This window comes from Epinephelus moara, chromosome 9 (genome assembly GCF_006386435.1).
Source record: "Epinephelus moara isolate mb chromosome 9, YSFRI_EMoa_1.0, whole genome shotgun sequence".
NCBI classification, from domain to species: Eukaryota; Metazoa; Chordata; class Actinopteri; order Perciformes; family Serranidae; genus Epinephelus; species Epinephelus moara.
Window position 1 is genome coordinate 32688437 of NC_065514.1, and position 23489 is coordinate 32711925.

The 23489-nt window shown below is 40.1% G+C and overlaps 1 protein-coding gene across 2 annotated transcripts in view; it reads right to left on the minus strand.

The window, feature by feature from the left end:
• The window catches only part of dcc (DCC netrin 1 receptor), a 403570-nt gene that overhangs the window by 221154 nt on the left and 158927 nt on the right, over positions 1 to 23489 (minus strand). For both annotated transcript variants that reach the window (XM_050052349.1, XM_050052348.1), the window contains exons 6-7: positions 5940 to 6094; positions 3965 to 4085 (exon numbers count right to left, since the gene is read on the minus strand). In XM_050052349.1, coding sequence (XP_049908306.1) covers positions 3965 to 4085; positions 5940 to 6094 — 276 coding nt within the window. The remainder of the gene's footprint in view (positions 1 to 3964; positions 4086 to 5939; positions 6095 to 23489) is intronic.

Consider the following 23489-nt stretch of genomic DNA (forward strand, 5'->3'; position numbering starts at 1 on the left):
CATCATGGTTCTTATATTGCCAGATTCCAGAGAGTCTCCCCTCTTCATATATGGCAGAATATGTCTTCTTCCAACTTGCTATGGTGAGATACATGTCAAAATGTAAGAATTTAGTCACACGGTTTTGTTTTTTTCATTGATATAAAAATTAATATAAAATACAGGCACATAGAAGAACATGTGGTGATGGCAAATCTGGTTAGCCCAGACTGTCCTGACAAAAAAGATATAGCATGTGTATGTAGGCTTTATAATGACTGTGATATGAGCTTAAAAGTAAAGGCAGTAAAAAATACCCCAAAAAGGCCTAGGGCCCATAGGGTTAAACCCAAGAGACTGGTGTTTGTGTCCTATGTGAAACGTCAGCGGTGAGGTGTTTGAAATTATGTAATGTCACGCAACATCACATCTCGTCCCATCTCATCACGTCATGTAGTCAAGCTAAGACACCCTACCATGACTCTCACTAAATCTAACCTAACCAGTGGGGACGCAGCTATCTAAGATATCACACATACCGTTGTATGAGGTTATCTTGCTTTAGTAACTTGCAATGACATTAACTTGTAGTAATGACTTCTTTATGTAAATATAATAACTTTATTCAGGTTGTTCTCACAAACTCATAAACTCTGTACATATCCCACATAATGATGAGCCAGTAATATGTGCATAACCCACACATTTTGGAAGGCTGCCATCACCTGACCAATGCGCTGATGGGAGTAAACAAGCAAGCAGTCCTGTGGCAGGCTGGTTGGTGGTGGATGTGTCACAAAACACAGAATGTTCCCTTGGGAGACATGTGTTCAGAACCATGTGAACACTGAGTGAACCTTGAGTTAACGTACATCTTCACCATGTTTCTTTTCCTAAACCTAACCACAATAACTTTACTTGCCTAAATCTAACCTCTGTAATTTTATGTTGATTACATCATTAGTGGGGCGCTAATTCCTACAATTTCATACAAATTGTTATGTGTGCATTTTTGTAAGATATGATACGAACCATTCTATGAGGACACGTTGCTTTGTTAACACCTAATCATGAACTCCATAACTCAAAATTATGACTTCAAGGGTCCATATAATTACAACTTCAATATCTTGTAATTGTGACTTCAGTAACTTGCAGTGACATATGCTAGCTTGTAATCTTAACTTAATTAATGCTCAATTATGACTTCAATAATATTACTGTGACCCCCATAACTAATAATTATGTTCTGTAATCTACAGAAACCCCAAACAAATACACTTTAATATCTTTAATATAATGTATTACACTCCACATGGACTCCATGCACATAACACGCCAGGATACCTCCCCTAAGTGCCAGAAATGTCAAACCTATGACAGTGATTCACTTTATATGCTTTTGAATAGCTTTTATTTGGAGGAATTGTGGAAATACATTGTTCGAATAACCTAAGACATTCTAAAAACTGAAATTTCATCTGAGTCTAGGGTCTGGATCTTGGGACACATACAAGGACTTAATGTGAACAATAATAAGAAACAATTATCTATTACTACAGCTGCGATAAAGTATATTCTAAAAAAGTCGAAATGTGAACTTCATCCTTTGCAGAGGCAAGGGTTCTAAGAATAAACATTGTATAGTATACCTAAATAGATCTTGTACAGAGTGAGCAGGAAACCAGCAACAACTGGAAAAATATAGGCCTCTTTTCTGGCCCTATTACATTCATTACAGCCTCTTGGCTAATGATTGAGTATGGAAACTTGTCCTCCTGTACTCCTTTTCTTTATTTAACATTGCAATACACACAGATCAGCCAAAACATTAAAACCACTGGCAGTTGATGTGAATAACATTGATTCAACACTGGCCATTTTGTCACAATGCCATGTTCTGCTGAGAAACTTCCATGTGGATGCCACTTGACATGCTCCAACCATACAGGCACCGTTGCAGACCCATCCCATCCCTAGCCCACCCCTACTCCCAGTAGAACAATGCACCATGACACACCATAAAAACTGTTCAGGAATGGTTCAAGGAACATGACAAAGAGCTCAAGGTGTCCACATGACCTCCAAATTCCTCAGATCCCAATCTGATCAAGCATCTGTAGGATGTGCAGGTACCCCACCTCACCACCAACTGGACTCAAGGGATCCGCCACCAACACCCTGGTGCCAGACACCACAGGACACCCCTCAGAAGTATTGTGTCCACGCTTCAACAGGTCAAAGCCAAATCCCATCCAAGGAGGCCCCACAGTGGATCAGGGATACCTCTGGCATACCGGTACATCCCACAAATGCTCAAACAAATTGGGATATGGGGAATCTGGAGGACAAGTGGACACCTTGAGCTCTTTGTCACATTCCTTGGGTCATTCCTAAGCAGTTTATATGTTGTGTTTTGGTACACTGTCCAGGTGGGAGAACCACGGCCATCAGGGAGTGCCGTTGCCAAGAGAGAGGGGGACTTGGTTTGTGACAGTGTTTGGGTGGGTGAAGCGTGCCAGGTGGCGTCCACATAAATGCCAGGACCAAAGGTTTCCCAGCAGAACATTGCATTATAACGAAATGATAAATGTTGTTCACTTCACCTACCAATGGTTTTAATGCTTTGGCTAATCTGTGTAGACTTAATTACACAGAAATTAACATAGCCTACATAAGGAGCTCACACCTTACTTGATTGGATTTTTTTTCTCTCTATGTTTTCTATTGTGAACGAGGTTGAATTTTCTACCATAGCAGGTCTGTGAGTGGGGGGGTGGTAGTTTTTTTTTGTCTTTCTCATGTGTATTTGTTTATGGAAATAATGGCTAGTTTGCTTCAATAAAAAACATCTTTAAAGAAAATTATCCTCCATTATGAGATCTGTAATCTTATAATTTCTCGAATCATTAGATGATAAATCATGATTATGAGATACATATGTCACGATTAAACACAGCCCACCAGGCATCAAGATTTGTTTTTCAATTTGAGCTAATGCACTACTAATTCATGCTTCTTTTCATGCAAAGAAATGACTGTAATTAATTTATTTGTGCAATGAAATGAGTAATGTGCGCTATTAGATTTATTTATTTGTTTCCAGTATTGACAGCTACTGGGCTATTCATCATTAGAGGAAATGTGCCAAATATATGTCCTTTGCTAAATGCAATTTCTTTCAGTAGGTTTCAGCTTTAAAATAACAAGCTAGATTGCTCTCATAATTGTTTGATTGCTCATGTACATTGCAATTTATTCATTATAATCCAATAGCAACATTTCACAGCTACCTCTGATGTGTCGACTGACATGAGCTTTTGTCAATGAAAAGGTTCCAGTCCCTTATCTCTGCTGTGATTAAACTGCTACACTTTATTATTATAGTGGCATATTTAATATTGTAAACTGTCTTTTACTGTCAGAACAAACAACTATCTGAACCTGCAGCACGTAGCAGGTAATTCATCATTTGCACGGAGTTATGGATATTCAGTTAGCAGCAGCCACGGTGGCTGAATGTTTCTATCTGTATGGTGATGAGCCGGAGATTGTAAAAACTAACACTGAGGCTGATTCCAGGCTGTCAGACACTAATCTGCTCTTCGTCACGCAGAATCAAACTGAACTGACTTTAGACTTCAGATTAACCCAGATTTTGTGTATAATCTGAATTTCAAACTATTATGTAAACAGGAATTATTCATTTACAACACTCACTACTGCGACACAATGCGAGAAAAAGACTGAAAGAAAACACTGACCACAGAAAATTGCAAATCAAGTGATGTCACAGCAAATACAGTGAGGTCAGAGGGGAGATCATGTCATGACAGGAATGAAGACAACAGGTGATGGTAGCAGGTTGTTTTTATCAATAAGAAGCCAGAGGGACATCACGTGTCGTGTGTGTGTGTGTGTGTGTGTGTGTGTGTGTGTGTGTGTGTGTGTGTGTGTGTGTGTGTGTGTGTGTGTGTGTTCCTACCTGGCTCTCGGAGCAGCAGCTGAGCCATCGCCTGCGAGCTGCCAGCTGAGTTTTCAGCTACACACTGATAAAATCCTTCATCCGACTTCACCAAACCCAAAATCTGCAGGTTACTGCCGTCCTGTATAACACACACAAACACACACACACACACACACACACACACACACACACACACACACAGAATATGTCAATAAAAGCTTTCACAGATACAACAAAGTCTGGTTTAGACAGGTTAGATTTTGTTAACATAAAATGTTAACAAAACCATCGCAAAGAAGTTTAAGACTGTGAGGGAATGTGTGTGTGTGTGTGTGTGTGTGTGTGTTTTATCTCATTATAGTATTAGATTATGGGATAACAGATTATGATATCCAGATTATCAGATTATGTCATGATATCAGATTAAGAGACATGTCATACTCACCACTCTGCTACTCTCACTTTCTCTTCTTAACACAAAAACTGTTTTCACTCAGTATTTAATTCACCAAATTCCACTTGATTTCTGCTTTTCCATCTCTTGTTAAAGGACTGTCAATTAAATAAATACTGTCTGTAGGTGTTTCACATTTAAAGTCTCTGGCTGTGGACCTAATTGATGGCTTGTCCTCTGTAATTAGTACACTGTACCACATTTTCGCATCGCATTGCTAAGAAACAACTATTAGACTGGCCTTTAATTGAGTGTTATTAACTGTCTATTTATTAACGTATGTTATTCTATTTAACTTTCACTTATACCGTAAAACTTCAGTTAAAAGCCTAGTCCCAATTAAACCTCCAGTTCCTTTCACTAGCCTGGTGTGGCTACACATTTTTACAAATAAACAGCTGTCTCAATTAGACACCTGATGTGGTTGCCAAGCAGTTCTTTTTATAGAAGTTCTTTGGATGTATAAAACAAGTTGTTGGCTCCCCACTTGACCTAACATTAGTTAGGTGCTTCGAATGCACATACAAATGTAAATGTTTGAACTTTTGTCAACATGGAGAAGATACACATTGTTAGCTCAGTTAGGTTCTCCATAATTCAGTTGTTCAGTTCATTTTACTGAAACTACAGTATGAGCACCAAAGAAGACAGAAATTCAATGAGATTTACCAACATGGTAAACAAGAGGGACGCAAAAATTGGTGACTCCCGAGCTCGGAAGTGGTCATGTAGTCCTCAATTACCCAGGAAGGTATTCATATTCCTTCATATTCCATCAAGAGAATCAGAAGGTTTTTCATAAGAATTCATTCAAGTTGTGAGTATTGCTATAACAGGATAAAGTGGTGTTGTGTTGCTTTGCCAGCTGCTGTAACCCTTGGATGTTGTAAAACGAGTGTCATAACTCTTTCTTTCTCTGATGCGCTGTCTCTGGGAGCTAGATCAAATGTATGATTCATAACTGAAATGTTATTTGAATCCTAATTTTTAAGCAAGTAATATTCATACTAGTTTAAATAAACAATTTGATTGGATTTCCCAATCTTTGCTCGGCAACAGGAAATTAAAAGTCTATCCCAAACATAAGCTTGTTGAGTTCAGTTATATAAACAAATAATAGCCTGGGCTATTAATTGAAGTGTTATGCTATGTTGTTATTTAAGAAATTAGAGTTTTTCTTCTATTCCTAATCTGGCTGGCCACTGGTGTTTCCGCACTGGAAATTGATGACATTTATGATAACAAATCCTTAGTTCCTGTTTTTAAATATATTGAATGCTGTTATTATTGAGTGTTATTATTGAGTGAGTTATCAGAGGAGGCCTACAGCTGCACACACACACACACACACACACACACACACACATATATATATATATTCCAACTGTAGATATGGTTATTTTTTTTACTGTCACAGTGTGTCTCCACATGTACACTCAAGGAGGATTTTCCACATACATTTAAGTTACTTTCCATAATTCTGATGCAAATATAGAGAATATCAATATGTCTATGGTTTCTGAGTTCAGTTTGACTCACCACTATCTGGAAGTAGTCGCTGGGGATGACTTCCTCCCCGTTCTTCATCCAGCGGACAGTTGGCGGTGGGTTTCCTGTCACAGCACACTCCAGCTCAATGTCTGTGGACTCGTAGGCGTACGTGTTGGTCGGGTAGTTCAGGAACTGAGGAGGCACTGCAGAAAGACACACAAAAAAAACCCACAACACATGAGCAACAGAGGAACACTTGAACACCTCGTCTTTTCCTCTCCGCTGGAGTGTCAGAGTGTGAATCAGTCCCAATGTCGTTACTGTGACTATTGTTGTTCTGCTGTCATTCAGTGCCTTTTATAAGGTTTCCTCCAGGACTGTGCCTCACATTAGACTTTCTACAACAACCCCAGTTGACTACACACTAATTAATACAAGTCCTCAGCATATTACTGAACATAGTGAATATGTTTAATCTCATTACCCTCAATAGATCATTACATGTGTATCTCCTCTGACATCTTCTGATGGTGTTTTGCTAATTTTGCACACAGATAGTGTACATTCAGATCTTAGTTGACAGGTTAACTAGTGAAACACAGTAGTGACAGATTATAGTAGAGTTTTTGTAAAGCACATTAGGCCAGGGCATGGAGGCTCAGGATTTCTGTGCACTTCTGTAACAAAACAATGACTCTTGCTGATGTGACAGAAATAATTTAAACACTGAAAAAAGGGGTATTTAATCGTTTGATCTTCAGGAAGTTCTAAACAGGAATAAAGTGTATACAGTAGTGTTTTTTTATGTGAGAATAATGGTGGAGCAACAACAACTACTTACAACAGATGCAAAACTAGAAATTTAAACAATTCTACAATTTTTACACAATGCACTATTTCACATTTCCCACACAGTTTAACAAGGGTGATAATCCTCTCAATTTGGGTGCTATGTTTGCTCTGCCGAGTCAAATTTTAGCGTGTTGTCCTGCTGCTTTCATGTTTGGTAATCCTCTCAGACAGATGCTTGAGATCCTGAAAGCCAGTTCTTGACCAGGTACCCCCCTCCCAATAACACACACAGCAGGACAGCAAGAACTACTCCACGTTAAATCTGTATTTTTCTTATCAGCAGTTTGGTTTATAAAAACATCCTGTATGTATTACTTGTATTTTTAATCAATATTTCAAGCTGTTCTTTTTTTTGTGTCTTTTATTGTTTTCATAGTTTGAGCTTATTTAAGCAGGTTTTGTGTCATTTTATATTGAAGCATTTTTATGATTTCAACATTGTAAACTTACTTAACGGCATATTACAAAGTTTAATCGATGTTTCAGCATGTGTATGTTTGACACTCTGACCTTGTTTTAAGCAGGTTTTAAGAATGTCTGGGATGCCAGACTTTATTTAAATACTAATTTAGATTATATTTAGAATTAAAGTAATTAATCTTGTGCTCTAAATCTGCTATTCATTCAGTGACTCTAGTTTTGTCAACACCATGAGGTTGCATGGCAACCAGCAGACACCCAGGAAATCACTGCTCCCAGGTAAGAACATGTCCAGCACACAGTGCTGGGCAAGCTACTTGGAAAATGTAGTGAGCTAAGCCACCGGTTGCTCAACATCAAAATGAAGTTTCACTATACTGAAGCTATCCCCAGAGAAATGCAGCAAGCTAAGCTACGCGAAAATGGCAAAAGTAGCATGCTATATGCAAGGCTACTTTTATATATATTTTTTTTTTACTTTATCAGTGTCATCTCAGTGATAAGAAAAAAAATGTGTAAAAATAAGGGACACTTTCCTAGCCGAAGACACAAATTAAGAGGGGGGGTCTGCTGGTCAAACACTTCATTTCCTGCATGCTGGCTATTTTTATGCACCAATTTGCGTTTTAATTTAAACAAGTTCAAAGTCTTGGCTACTCTCAACATGAAGGTAATGGGAAACAGTTGCATCAGTTATACTAGAGATTAAAACATCAGATTATAGACATGGGCAAAATGTTTGCTCTGCAAAATAAACTTTAAGGTCCATTTGAAAGAAGCAAGACAGGGAGGTTATATGTAGGAATCCTGAAGTTAAACCTCTCAAAAACTGTTCATTGCGTACAAATTAAGACCTTATCACCACTTTGAGTTCGATCTAAACTAAGCACAAAAGGTAAAGAAATTTGTGTTTGGTAGATTATTTCTTTGTTGTAACAATGCTTCTTGGACATAAACCTTATACCGCTGGAAAGCCGGTTTATTTCCCTTTTAAATGGTGCCACATTTGTAAGGGACATGCATTTGTGGGATGAGCAGCAGAGCTGAGTATGTGGGTTGCGCCCATGAAAAATATGTCATATCTTCTCAGCATATCAACAGCTTTTTTTGCTGTTGACTCTTGTTTGGTGTAGCTTGGTGGGAACAATTGGACTTGAGCCATGTATGCAGCTCTGCAGGTCTTACTGGTGTGTCATGTTTGATGTCACATTCAGGCCGAAGAACAGGTTAGTAAACAGTAGAAAGCAGCATGGAGGCCAGTGGAAAATGTCACAGTGTCTACTTCATTTTTATATCTCTTATTTATTCAGTCTCCCTTTCAATACTAGGTACTGATGATTTTGGGTCGTTGTTTGAGCACTGCTTGGGCAGAGACAGACATTATGTTGAGGTGGCACGTCTTTCGATATTGCTGGTAAAGGGGCTAAAATTAGTGCATTTACCCGGGTGTTGTATTTCAATCATTGCCAATCTGATAAATACCCATGACTGCTACAGAGTCATCTGACCTAGGTATGAATGATGGCTGTGCGCTTTCCTACATACAAAAGCCAGATGTAAGCAGGCATTTGTGGTTTTTCGGTGACGTGGGAAAGGACCTTTAAAACGGTTCATCTGAACTTGAAAAACCTTTGAAAACCTAAAAAAAACCTGTCAAATGAACGGTTCTGACTGAAACAGCAGTCTGGATTGAGTCTAATCAGTGACAGCAGTTTGAGCCATTGAGATGTGAGGTGATGGGAGCAGCAGACAGACTCAAACATGTTCGGATGCAAGCTCATGTGACTGCTGGTAAACTGTCTACAGGCTCACTACGATGTAAACAGGAAGGCAGGCGGGTGAGGCAGGAGAGGTGGCTGTCATGTTTCAGCTCTGTTGTCACTGAACGCTGTCTTTGAAAAAGCGGCAGCAGCTTGTGGCTGTGAGAGCAGAGATGTGAGGCAGAAGCCATTTTGAGCCTCAACAGAGACGCGGACGAAGCCTGAAGGGCCTCATGAAGCACCAAGCGCTACAGCGACACTGTCAGCGCTCCAAGACAACAAATATTCTCCCTGTCAGCAAACACACACCCAGGAACGGCCTGTAACTGTCAACACACATCCTCGTGATGTCACAACTTCCTGAGCACTGTTAAATATCAGCACACACACAATATGGTACAAGGCCAAAAATATGTGGACACCATAATATTTCTCCAATATGTGATTGTTTAAGCAATATAGACAGAAAAACTGACGGAAGGATAAGCGACAGGTTGGGAGGAGGATAAGAAAGAAAGAAAGAAAGAAAGAAAGAAAGGAAAATGGAAGACAGGAGGAGAGTAATCAACAAAAAAGGAGAAAGGGAAGAAAGAATTAAATAAAAAAGGAAAAAAGGAGGTGAGAACTTAGGAATGAAAAAAGGGAAAGGAAGGAAAGAAGGAAGAAAGGAAAAAAGGGAAAAGGCGAGAAATAAGACGAAAATAGGGACATACTAGCACAAGAGCAAGAAATAAAGGAAAGAAAGAAAGGAAAATGGAAGACAGGAGAATAGTAATTAATAAAGGAAGTAAAAAGGAGAAAGGAAAGAAAAAGAGAAAAAAGAGGAGAAATAAGGAGGAGAGAGAAAGGGGAAAGGAAGGAAGGAAAAAATGGGAAAAGGCAAGAAATAAGACAAAAATGGAAACATACTAGTACAAGAGATAGAAATAATAAAAAAGTATGAGAATGAACAAATGAAAGAGAACAAAAGAAAGAATGGAAAAAGAGATAGATAAACAAGGACAAAAGACTGACTGAAAGAAAGAAAGAAAGAAAGAAAGAAAGAAAGAAAGAAAGAAAGAAAGAAAGAAAGAAAGAGAAAAAGAAAGAAAGAAAGAAAAAGAAAAGAGAGGAGCATGTAAATGTTTAAAAAAAAGAGAATCAGAAGTGGGAAAAGGAGTAGAGGGGAGAAGATGAGAAGAAAGGAGAAAGAAAAAAGGCAGAAAGATGAAAGAGTAACAGAGTAAGCAACAAAGAAAGAAAAAAAGAGAAAAGCTTGAAGTGGAAGGGGAGGGAGAGAAGAACAGGTGTTGAAAACAGAGAAAATAGGATGAGAGATGGATGAACCAAGGAAATCAAATTGAAAGAGAAAAAGAAAGCCAGAAAGTTATAGAGAAGGTGGGTTGTGTATGTGTGTCTCCCATCGATACATCATTATCTGGAGGTGTAACTTTATCACTGCAGTAATGCTCTAATTAAGAGCTAACGATTTCCTTTAAACTCTGAGCAGCTGCAGCTTCACCACACCACCAACTGCACAGTGATACACAAACAACACAGGCTACTACACATGTCCAGGAATTAGTCTGAGACATTAAACACCAGAGATCTGAGTAGAGATTTGAACCATCATGGTGCTTTACAGCTGAGTGTTGCAATCGGAGCTGAAGTAGGCTATGTTCAGCTGCAATTTCTCTAATGTCCAATAGCTGTTGCTCGAAAAATACTCTGTAGGCATTGAAGTGAATGAGTACACCTCCAATTTCTCTCTACAAATACAAAGTCAAAACTGTTTTTACACCACAAGTTTGGTGGTGTCTGAATCATAAAATGTAAATACAATTGGCATAGCTACCTTGACATCACTTATTAGCTTGTGGACTCCCATTGTGAGGCCTCAAGTTCAGCATTTAAGGCCAACGCCATCTTGTCTTTTAGAGTCAGAAGTGACCATATTTGGGGACAAATATTGAGGACATATCAGCAGACACCTGTCACTCAAAGTGGGCCGCCCTTAATTATGCATAACTTTAAGCCTTAAAAACATGCAAATGGGTGAGTTACAGAAAAATTCATCCCCAGTACAGTTGTTGTGAGGGGGATAATTTGAGAGACCAACTGATTTTTTTAACCAGGCTGTAAACATGTTTATTTCTGCTGTTAAGTTGGACATTTTAACATGGGGCTCTATGGGGACTGGTTGGCTTCTGGAGCCCGCCTCAGATGACCATTAGAAGAACTACAGTTTTTGGCACTTCAATGTTGGCTTCATTTTTCAGCCCCTGAAGTTGCCGCTTGGTCCATATTCCATGCTACATACTTGTTTTACAGCATGTTCTATTTTGCTAATTGTCATAGTATACTGTTTGTTTGTTTTTTCCAAAGAAAAAAGGGTTGCAGCGATATACTGGTTTCAAGGTATACCGTGATGTAAAAGTCATACTGCGTACATTTGCTGATCTACAGTGTTGAAAGAAAAATGCAACTGGACAGATATTTTCCCCTTTATTTTAGTTATTTTCAAAGGAGAGAACTTTTATACAAACTTCTATTAACAAAATGATTTTAAGTCTCAATTATAGTAATAAAATATTTGTTAAACCAACAACATTCTATTTTGATTTCTTTAAGGGTCATTCTGATTGATAATAATACATATTCTGTAATACTGTGACCCCACAATATTTTCTGAGATGGTTATCGATCGTATCGTGAAAATCCGATTGATGCAATACGTGAGCCATTATATGTCAGTGAAACTTCTGCTATGGAATGTCACTACTGATTAAACTTAAAAAAAAAAAGAAAAAAAAAAAAGTCCTCCCCATTTTAGACTTTAGTCTCATCCTAGATTCTAAAGGTTTGGTGTTTTTCTCATCAACAAAGTCAATCAGAGCTTCTGTGGGAAAGGCTAAAGATGGTAACATTATACCATGTTGGCAACACAGTCGCTTTGGTTCTACCCAAACCCCCAAGACCAGTGCTGGGCTTTAAAGCCAATTTGACTTGGTGGCCAAACTGTGTAACTACAACTTCCAGATCCATCAAATAATGCCATTGGGCCCAACAAGACTTTTCCTATAGACTTACATTGTGAAAGAGACAAATGTAAATCAATGGGGAATTTTTTTAGTATTACAACCAATGCAAAATGATTTGTTTCACTATCAGAATTTGATCCAGTTGGTGCGAACACATTTTAAAGATGTAGAGGATCTACACGATTAAATCACTTCATCCCCATTCATATTAGCAGAGGGCTAAACTGGAATATCAAACGTTTTGGCTGGCTGATGTCTCTGGTGCACTCACTCTTTAGGCCCAACAAAGCAGAAGATCGAGGTAGTTTTATACTTCGAAAGTTCAACGTTTTTTTCTCCATCTGCCACTGACCAACTTTTATAGTCATTAAAAAGGTCCAGGATTCTACCTGAAGACAGAATGATTTCATAGTTTACGACCGTAATGATAGCTACCACATTAGCTAACTTAGCTTTGTTTATTTCCACATACTGTACATCAGACAATCATTTCTATGGCGTCATATGGTAGTAAGAAATTAGTGTGAACTGAAAACTACATCAAGGATATAGATAATAAACCAAGCAAACGGATAAATAAACTGTAAGGGTAAAATGGTTTTCGTTTGTTGGTTTTTCTAATTGGTGGAAACAGTCATCCATGAGCACAACACCGGACCTGTTTGAATCGTTAAACAAAGCTGAGTTATGGGTGGCCATTCAGAGCTCTGGAACTACAGGCTTTATTCTAGTGGCCTTTCTTTAAAGTGACCCCTAAATCATTAAAACACTTTTTTCTACCATTTGACCCCCTGGGTACATTGCAGTTATGGAAGGGATAATACCGTGGAGCTAATTAAAATAAATTTCATAAGATTTCTGATTCTGAAGGGTGATCATTTGTTTATTGTTTACCTGTGGCCTTATTTAGTCATACACAAGGTGATAATCTGTTTTCATAATGCATATTACTTCTAATCCATCTCATATATTAAACAATCTCCCCTGTTGCCATGGGACACAACAGTTTTACTCTATGTGACAAAGTCAGAAAGCCCTTCCTGTCTGAAAAGTTTTCTCAAAGTTAGAGAAAAGTAAAAGGAAAACAAAAAACTGTTTCTCCCTCTTCAACAATCTCCCTCATCACTATGGAAGACGACTGCTCTGCGACCAATTACTCAGCAGCCTTTGTTGTGTTTGGGGAATTCCCTGAGCATCCACTGATTGTTTGGATGTTTTTTCCTGCAGAGCTACGAGTTTAACACTGATTACCTGGTCATCTGAAGAGGCGTGTTAACAAAAGCGTGTTTTCAGGCAGCTCTTTGTGATACGGACAACAACAGGCAGGATGCCGGGTTAATACAATCCTACTTTCTGCTGGGGACAGCTGAGAGCAGCCATTCGTATGGTAATGAGATGCATCAACAACCAGTTGACCTCAGCCAGACACAAGAAGTCTGACTCTACATCTGGATTTACACCTGGGGCCCAGTTGTAATAGTAATCGGATCAGATTCTGGAGTTTGTCGGATTGGACCAAATCTTCGAAATGGGATTCTAAAATCAGACTACATCACATGACACAGACTCAATCAGCTGTTGCTGCCGCTTAACACAGCACTGAAGGGCCGAGCTCTCCTTCTGCTCTCTGCCTGGTTAGCACGAGCTAATACAGCACTGAGTGACCTCATCACTACTCGTCATAATATGCTCTAGCTTGACTCCTTCGTTAAACCTGTTACTAAACTAGTCATGTCACTGTGTGTGACTATGTCCCAGGCACAGAGCTCCTGTCCCGCAGCAGGAGTCTCATGATAAACAGATAGAGAGACCCATTTTAAAGAGTCAAATTTGCAGGAATTTGCAGTGATTGGTCAAAGTTGCAGTGCCATGCAGAATTAACCGGGATTGGCTGAATTTGCATTACTTGTTGTGATTGCAACATCACGACATCCTGGAGGGACTGAAAATTAGTTTCTAACAATTGCACCCTCCATGCTGTTTTCTGTCTCTTCAAATACAAACACTTACAGTGACCCCACGCTGGCTCCGCTACCTGTTGTTCTTTACAGAGCCAGTAGCCTACACTGTGATATGTTGTACCATTTAAAGTACTGGTTACCCAGATTTGGTCATTTTGAAAAGTTTTTAATCTGGATCAGGGGGATTCAATGGATTAGCAGATCCTGGATAGAAAAACATGGGTCTTCCAAATCTGGATCATCCTGATCCAGATTAAATTTTTTGAAAAGTTGGGCCTTGGATAATCATTATTATTATAAATTAATACAATCTGATAAAATAAAGACAGTTTAAAAAGAATTGAGCAAGCGTGTGCTGTAGAGATGTCACTCTCTCTCTCTCGCTCTCTCTCACACACACACACACACACACACACACACACACACACACACACACACGGTATCAGTGATGCTGCCTCTCTATAGCAGCACCATAATAACTTCCACTCAGCATTCAAATGGAAATCAGCTCCATCGTTCAGTTCAATGAACATCTGCTGTGTGTGTGTGATGATAGAACCCAGTGAAGGACATTCACACTCACACATAGACAGCTACAGCTTTTTATACACACTCTGTCTCAGTTAAACTCTCTTGGTGTGAACAGAAACTCGTTAGCAGCCTCTTTATATCTGCACTTAACCACCAATTATCTGTCATTAAGTGCATCCATGGAAACTCACTACACACACACACACCTTATCATTCACTCTGTGAACACAGAGTCTGAAATAGTTAACGGGTTGTAAAGCCCCAGTCATTCAAGGGTAAAGAGCTAACATTGCTGTTAATGGAGCTTCACAAGGCTGAGCTCAAATACACCACATCTGTGTAGTGGTTAGCTGCTAAAACACACTTTGCAAAACATTTTGTTGCTGGCATTTAATGCATATTATGTGTGTATACCATGCAATTTAGCAATTACATAAAACTTGTTCCACATATTTGCGTTGCCTTTTAGGTGCTTTAAAGCTACTTGAAGGGGAACCCCACTGATTTAGTATTGAACTTCCATAAAGCTGTAGAACAAATAAAGGTCAAAAGCAAAACAAAGGAAGCTGAGATATACCAATTTTTAATCTCTATTAAGGGTAAAGCCTACATTTCCCATACACATAAAAAGCATAATTTCACTTGATCCTCTTTGCCTGTTAAGTACCTATGACTTTCACACCACAAAATCCCAGTTTGCAATGCAGGCTTTCCATTAAAAATATATAGTTTCAAGCTGAAGGTGAGATAACCCCGATGACATGTCAAAAACATCATCCTACTATTAAATGGAGAAACCTCTGTCCCTCCGTCCGTCCGTCTGTCTGTCATCATCCGTTTTATATTCGCGTTTTTGTCCACGACCCATTCATACTGTGAGCACCATTAGCAGCGCGAGCTGCGCATGCACGGAGACCACTTGGAAAACACCTGCGCTGGGACTACAGATTGGCTGGGAAGCCTTTATCTCCAACACTTGTGGATCAAAACCACTTGGAAAACACCTGCGCTCAGACCACAGTTCATGGCTGGGACATGCAGTTTCAAGCACCAACACACACCAAGACTAAGGTAATTATTTTACTGAACGAACGCGCGTCTGTGTCTGTGTGCGCGAGCCAGCCATTACGTATTTTCACTTTACTGCTATTAGCCTACAAACATTACAAACTAAACTTTGCGCTGTGCACTTTGCACTGTTTCTTTCATTCTTCCTCCGTGTTGCGTGTATGGCCCCAAAATACACGGAACATAGTTTTGGCTGACGGCACGCACGTGCGCGGGCCGTCAGCCAAAACTATGCTCCGTGTATTTTGCCATCAGAGCCCCGCGCACGCGCGTGCCTCCGTGCTGTCAGCCAAAACTATGCTCCATCTAAATACAGTGTGCATTGTTTGTCTTACATTAATATTTATTACACAGTGCATTTACAGTGCTCTGATTTTGCATCTCCTCTAATATACTGTTTTTGATTTCTTATTCCTCTATACATAGCACATCCCCGGGTATGGACTAGTCAGAGTTAATTACTAAGACCTCCAGAGCTACAGAGGACATTATAACTGTTTTCACAGGCTGGGTAGTGCTTCTCGTGATGGGTAAATGGACTTTTATGTGTAAAATGAGAGGAGGTCCTCTTTAATATATTGTGTTAATGTAGTACAACATTACAGGAGCATGTTTACCACTGTGTTACATCACCTTCTCTTTTAACAGCACTCGGTAAGCCATTGAGAACTGAAGACACTAATTGTTGAAGTTCTGAGAGTGAAATTTTTTCACATTCTTGCCTGACATACGACTTAAGTTGCTCAACAGTCCGTGGTCTCCATTGCCATATTTTGTGTTTCATAATGGGCCACATGTTCTCATGTTCAGTGGGAGACAGGTCAGGACAGCAGGCAGGTCAGTCTCATACCTGCACTCTTTTACTACAAAGCCATGCTCTTGTAACACATGCAGAATGTGTCTCCTTGTCTTGCTGGAATAAGCAGGGACTTCCCTTAAAAAGACATTGTCTGCATGGCAGCATATGTGGCTCAAAGCCTGTATGTACCTTTCAGCATTCATGGTGCCTCCACGGATGTGCAAGTTACCCGTGATGCCGTGCTGTAAAACTGACACTGAAAACAATTTTCTATTAAACTGAGTTACTGCTGCTTCGTGTTTCAGCAACAGAGGACTCCTCATTGCAGGAATCAAACTTTTCACACTGAGAGTGGCTGATCTTTCTCTCTGTGCTCTTTTTACATTTATTTCCAACAAAACCACCGGGCAAGCACAAAGCAACTGTTTGGTGAACAATTTGCAAATCAGGATCTGGAGGTAGACAGGGACAGATCTGTGAGAGAAGGACAAGTTTAGAGAGCAATAAGGGGAAAACAGATGGTGCCCCTAAGATAGATAAATTATCAGTATGTTGTTTGTTCTGTCCTTTCAACTCCCTCCCCTTCTGTTGGAGCACTATGGGACCTGATTTTGGAAAAAATATGTCCAGTAGTTGATGGTGAGTTTAAATTAATTCATTTATTCATTATTTGTAACCGCTTATCCTATTCAGGGTCGCTGGGGAGCTTGAACCTATCCCAGCGGTCATTGGGCTAAAGGTGTGGGTACACCCAGAACAGGTCGCCAGACTATCATAGGGCTGACATGGAGAAAGACAACCACACGTGCTCACATTCACACCTAGAGGCACTTTAGAGTCCCCAGATAACCTGACCTCCATGTCTTTGGAGAAAGCCCATACTGACACAGGGAGAACATGCGAGGTCCACACAGATGGGCCCCAGGGCCCCAGCCAGTGGATTTAGAATTATCTTGCTGTGAGGGGACAGTGCCAACCACTGTACCACCATGGCCCCCACTTGATTTTTTTTTTTTTTTCTTTAAACATGCACACGCTCACTCACACACTGAGGGAACAGCCATCAGGAGCAATCTGGGGTTCAGTATCTTGCTCAGGGATACTTTAACATGCTGACTGGAGGACCCAGGGATCAAACCACCGATCCTCTGATTAATAGATGACCGAATGACTACTTCCTGAGCCACAGCTTCCCCAACAGTTTGAATTGCGCCATTAATAACATATATCATGTTGGGGTTTTTTGTTTGTTTTTTTCAATTTCGATCCATCCATTTTCTGTAACCACTTAACCTCTTAAGAGTTGCTTGAGCATCTGGAACTGATCCTTGCTGACAGTGGGTGAGAGGCAGAGTATACCCTGGACAGGTCACGAGAGAAAGAGAAACTTTGATCCATGCTTACAAACATTTTGGAGATGGGAAATAGGTGATGCAGATGGTGAGGTGAAGGTCTGGAAACTGTTGAATATTTCTTGGCGCACACCATTTTTGGCTTTTGTTTGTGCGTATATATTTTTAGTATGGACCCTACGCCTTGTTTTATAAATGAGACCCCAGGAGTTTCTGGATAAAACACATCAGGTAAGATAATGTTACATTTGTGTGTCGAATATAGCTAAGTTAGCTAGCTAGCTAGCTGGTGTTGGTGGCATATATTGTGTGAGAAGAGAATGTAGTTTACAGAGTGGTTTCACACAAATGGTGCTACAACAAATCAGCCTGTTCTTATTCCCAGGTCCTCAAATAATGACATTTTGTCACATCCCCAGGCATGTGATACTGACACAAAAGGCACTCCTCAGTGTCTTTATGAGATGCACTGGAGACGCACAGGACTTACTCCAATGCAAACTAATTAGTGGCAACACTTGGAGCTGAGAGCATGTGACATATTCTAAAAAAAAACAAGAAAGTTTGTGTAGGGCTGGAGGAAGGAGAGGTTGATGGGTCAAAGACCAAAAGTCAATGATATTTCAACAAAACATTACGTAACTTAGGTACCTACGTCCCAAGTAAAAACCAAAAGTCACTGTTGTTTTAACATAACGTTATGTAATTCATGAAAGTAAGTTGCGTACTGACATCAGTCAGGTGACATATTTATGATTGTTATGTAATAAAAGTACTTATTTCAACCCAAAACATGATCTTTTTCTAAATCTGACCAAGTAGTTTTGTTACTTAAACCTAACCGTTTCACAACATTATATACTAGTTACAGTGTGTTTCAACTGTGTCACATACAGATGCAAAAGGGTACCCTGTGTGTTGCTACCAGATGCTGAAGGGATTGACCAAAGCCCTGTTTCCACCAAACACTTTCACTATGGTACCTTTGGGACCAAAAGTAACCCTTCAGACATGGTACCTAGACCCTAGGTCCGATTAGTGTTTTCACTGCAAACAGTACTCTTAAATGTTGGCTGGGTTGTTGTCACTCACTGCTCTGTCCAGCACTTGCTGGGTTTCCTCATCACTCATACCTCATTTATTTTCCTCAGAATGAGGTTGCACACCGACATTTTCAGACCAAAATAGAACAGGCTAGGATGAGAGTCTCTTTCAACAGATTATTTTAAAAAAGCTGGTTTGTGGATTTAGTCCTTCTCAGGCAAGCACAGGGGTTTAGTGTTGCCGGAGCCCATAGGAACGACGCTCTGCAACACTTTTTTTTTCTGAAATTGAGGATTAGAATATTTGCAGTTCACATAATCCAGCTGAAATTAATATATATTTTTAAACGCTCAAAGATCCACTCATTACTAGAAGTGTATGTCATCCAAGAGAAACAAAACTGTCATATTGAAATTTATGGTGTGCTGATGGATTCACACTGTCAACTCTGCAATGAGTAACATCAGTAAACGGTCCACCTTAAAAGTTGCCGGCAGTCAGCCCAGTAAATTAAGTTGTTTTGTTTTTTTGTTTTTGTTTTTCTCGGTCTACAGCTGCTGTGAGAGGCAGCAAAACATAACTTAATTTTATAGTTTACATAATTTACCCTTATATAAGACTTGCCACAGTATGAACAGTGGTCTCAAAACCAGTCACAACTCAGCCCTGAGCATGAGTGACCATCTGCTATTGACCAATCAACAGACTGCAGTATTTCTAGTTCTGCTTTGCCTCTAACAGTGTTCAGTAACACATTATTCAGTTGACTTGAAGCTGTTCAAACTCACATTAACCCAGTTAGCCACCAGTGCCACGCCCTAGAGCACTGCAGCAGGACACAGCAGGCCTGATGGTGAACCTAAAAAACAAGACCTTTACGATTATTCATTATAAGATCTAACATAGATATTTGTGAGTCGGTAAGAGTTCTCTCTTTAAGCCCTGCTCCTCTGATCCTCCTCTGACCCACACTGAAAAAAAAACAAGTCAAATCTCATTTCTGAGCAGAATTGAGGTGAAATGATTTTCCATCACAAAGAGAGCAGAGAGATGAGTGATTAGAATAGCACTGAAGGTCAACACACCAAGGAACAACCAAAGGAAAAGAAAAAAAAACATTCCCATTAAATGCTAAAGTAGTGGACCGGCCTTTATTTACTTTCAACTACAGAGAGAACTTTTAGTATGGAGCCTGTTTTCTGATCTGCTCCTGTGGAAGTTTGGTGTTGATACTGTTTGCTCCACCATGTTCACCTGCTGTCTTCATAACTTCACACATTTCCACAACACTAATTGCCTTCGGTACACTCTGCCCCTATGAGTTTTCTTTTTAACACAAATGCAGTTTTCATTCACTAATTATGTCTAATAGCTTTTATCTGCTAATTTCTCAGTTGTTGTTGAGCTGCTGTCAATAAAACTCAACACTTCTTACCCTGATGTTTTACATTGCAGCACCTCAAACAGCGCACTCCCTGCCTTTACAGGTAGGCTTTAAATGTGAAATACCCAGAAGAAGTTGACAGAAGCTTACAATGATGAAAACAAATAGAATTACTAATCTAAAGTTGTATGCCTCTGCGCACTGGTCAAGTTCCTCTTTCAGTTCACATCCATGTCGATGAAAACATGGATGCTTCATACACATCTTCCCTGGCAGCACAGAAGATCTATACAGTCAGCACAGTTTCAAGGTGGACACCCAGATAAGTGTCACCAATTCAACATCAGACCAAATGTCTCCCCTTCTGTTCTTGACTAATGACATTGAATAATGGCCAGTAGTGTTTTATGTAAACTATTATGATGCCACAGTAAAGTTGACCTTTGACCTTTTGGATATAAAATGTCATTACTTCATCATTATATCCCATTAGACATTTGTGTGAAGTTTTGTCATGATTAGTATAAAAAGTCTTCAGTTATGGCCAAAAAATGTTTTGTAAGGTCACACTTACCTTGACTTTTGACCACCAACCACCAAATTCCAATTAGTTTACTCTTCAGTCAAGTGAAAATTTGTGCCAAATTTGAAGAAATACCCCCAACGTGTTTTTGAAATATCACATTCACAAGAATGACACAGATGCAAGGTCACAGTGACCTTGACCTTTGGCCACCAAAATCGAATTAGTTCATTGTTGAGTCCAAGTGAACGTTTATGCCAAATTTGAAGAAATTTCCTCAGGGTGCTCTTGAGATATCATGTTCACAAGAATGAGACAAAGTCACACTGACCTTGACCTTTGACCTATAACCACCAGAATCTAATCAGTTCATCATTGAGTCCAAGGGAATGTTTGTGCCATCTTGAAGGAATTCCCTCAAGGCATTCTTGAGATATCGCATTTATGAGAACAAGATAGACGGACGGACAGATGGACTGACAAACGGGCAACCCGAAACATAATGCCTCCAGCTATGGCTACCACTGGCGTGGAGGCATAAAAGTGATTGGAAATAACCAATGGATTGTGTTAAAAATTTCACCTGAAAGTAGCACAGTGGAGAGTATAACATGGCTGTATTGTTGTACTAACTGGTTTAGTGCTGTAGAAACAAACATTACAGTAAACTGAATCTACTATATATACTATACAGTTACAGTATTGCATAGTATTGTAGGTGTAGTCCCTGGGGAGATTTAATATGCTCTAAATAGCTTTAATAGATAGTTTGCAGTGTAGTGGTGAACATGGAGCAGGAGCTACAGTAATAGTGGGTGACTGAGCAAGGCAGATGAGTGAGAGGCAGCAACAAATGGAGCTCTGAGAACAGTGACTGAGAAAGAAGATGTGAGCTGCAGTAAACTGAAATTACACAGTGGAAATTATAAAAAAATAAAATGGTATTCTTGTAGAAACTAGAGCATGTTAAGACTGAGGACCAGTGGCAAGTGTGTGTGTGTGTGTGTGTGTGTGTGTGTGTCTGAGTGAGTGAGTGAGTGAGTGAGTGAGTGTGTGTGTGTGTGTGTGTGTAGTATAGTAAATATTAATACAGTAGCTGATATATTGTTAGTCTTTCCAGCTAACTGCCTTAGCTGGACACAAGGGACACTTTAAACTAACCAGACCAGTTTTCTTAAATGGGGTATTGGTACCCCTTGGGGTACTTTGGAGTACTTTAGGGTGTGCATGAGATTTTTAAATAATGTTAATGAAAAAAAAAAAAAAAAAAAATCAGTCATGCATATTTCCTAAAAATACTTAAACTACAATAAGTTAATTTAACAATGTGATTAAAAGCTCAATACACCAAATTTTATATTCAATATTCCTATCTGTGATGCAATCGTTAAAAAAAATTAACAACAGTAAACGGAAACCAACCATCAACCCACTGAGGGCTGGCCCACTGAAATTCAAAGTAAAAATTGAAATCACAGGCTGATCCAACTTGTGTGAATTTTATCGTGGCAACTCATAATGTGATACAGTAAAGTGTATTGCTCCCATGTGCCCGTATGCACTCCTGACAACGTCTGCAAATGCTCCTGATGAGCCAGTGGATGGTTTTCTTGGGTGCTCAGTTTAGGTCAGGGGAACAAGGGGGCCAGTCAATGGCATCAGTGCCTTCGTCATCCAGGAACTGCCTACACACTCTGGTCACATGAGGCCGGGCATTGTCCTGCACCAGGAGGAACCCAGGGGCCACTGCACCAGTGTTAGATCTGACAGTCGTTCTGAGGATTTCATCCCAGTACCTAACAGCAGTCATGGTACCATTGGATATGACATGGAGGTCTGTGCGACCCTCCAAGGATATGCTTTCCCATACCATCACAGACCCACCGGCAAACCGGTCATGCTGGATGATGTTACAGAGCAAAACATTAACCACGGAGACTCTTTCACGCCTGTTGCACATGCGTAGTGTGAACCTGCTCTCATATGTGAAGAGAACGGGGCGCCAATAGCGGACCTGTCGATTCTGGTGTTCTCTGGCGGAAGCCAATCAAGCTGCACAGTGCTGGGCTGTGAGCACAGGTCCCACTAGAAGATGTCAGGCCCTCATACCACCCTCATGGAGTCTGTTTCTGACAGTTTGGTCAGAAACATGCACACTAGTAGCCTGTTGGAGGTCATTTTGTAGGGCTCTGGCAGTGCTCCTCCTGTTCCTCATTGCACAAACAAGCAGATACTGGTCCTGCTGCTGGGTTGATGCCCTTCTATAGCCCTGTCCAGCTCTCCTCATGTAACGACAGGTCTCCTTGTATGTCCTCCATGCTCTGGAGAATGTGCTGTGAGACACAACAAACCTTCTTACGACCAAACATATGGATGTGCCATCCTGAAAGAGCTGGACTACCTGTGCAACCTGACTGGGCTGCAGGTGCCGCCTCATGCTACCAGTAGTAACAAGGACACTAGCAGAAAACAAAACTAGAGAAGAATCAGTCAGGAAGGATAAGGAGAGAGAAACTGTCTGTGGCCACCACATGCAAAACCATTCCCTTTTTGGGAGTTGTCTTGCTTTTGCCTCTCCATTGCACCTGTTGTCACTTTCATCTGCACCAAAGCAGGTGAAACTGATTCACAGGCACTGCTTTACTGTGACGATTAAGTGTTCCCTTAATTTTGGGGCGTAGGTGGCTTAGTGGTAGAGCAGGCACCCCGTGTACAAGGCTGTTGCCGCAGCGGCCCAGGTTCGAGTCCAGCCTGTGGCCCTTTGCTGCATGTCATCCCCCCTTCTTTCTCTCCCCCCTTCACGCTTACCTGTCCTGTCCATTAAAGGCAAAAAATATCTTTAAAAAAAACCCAAAGTGTTTCCTTAATTTTCTAGAGCAGTGTA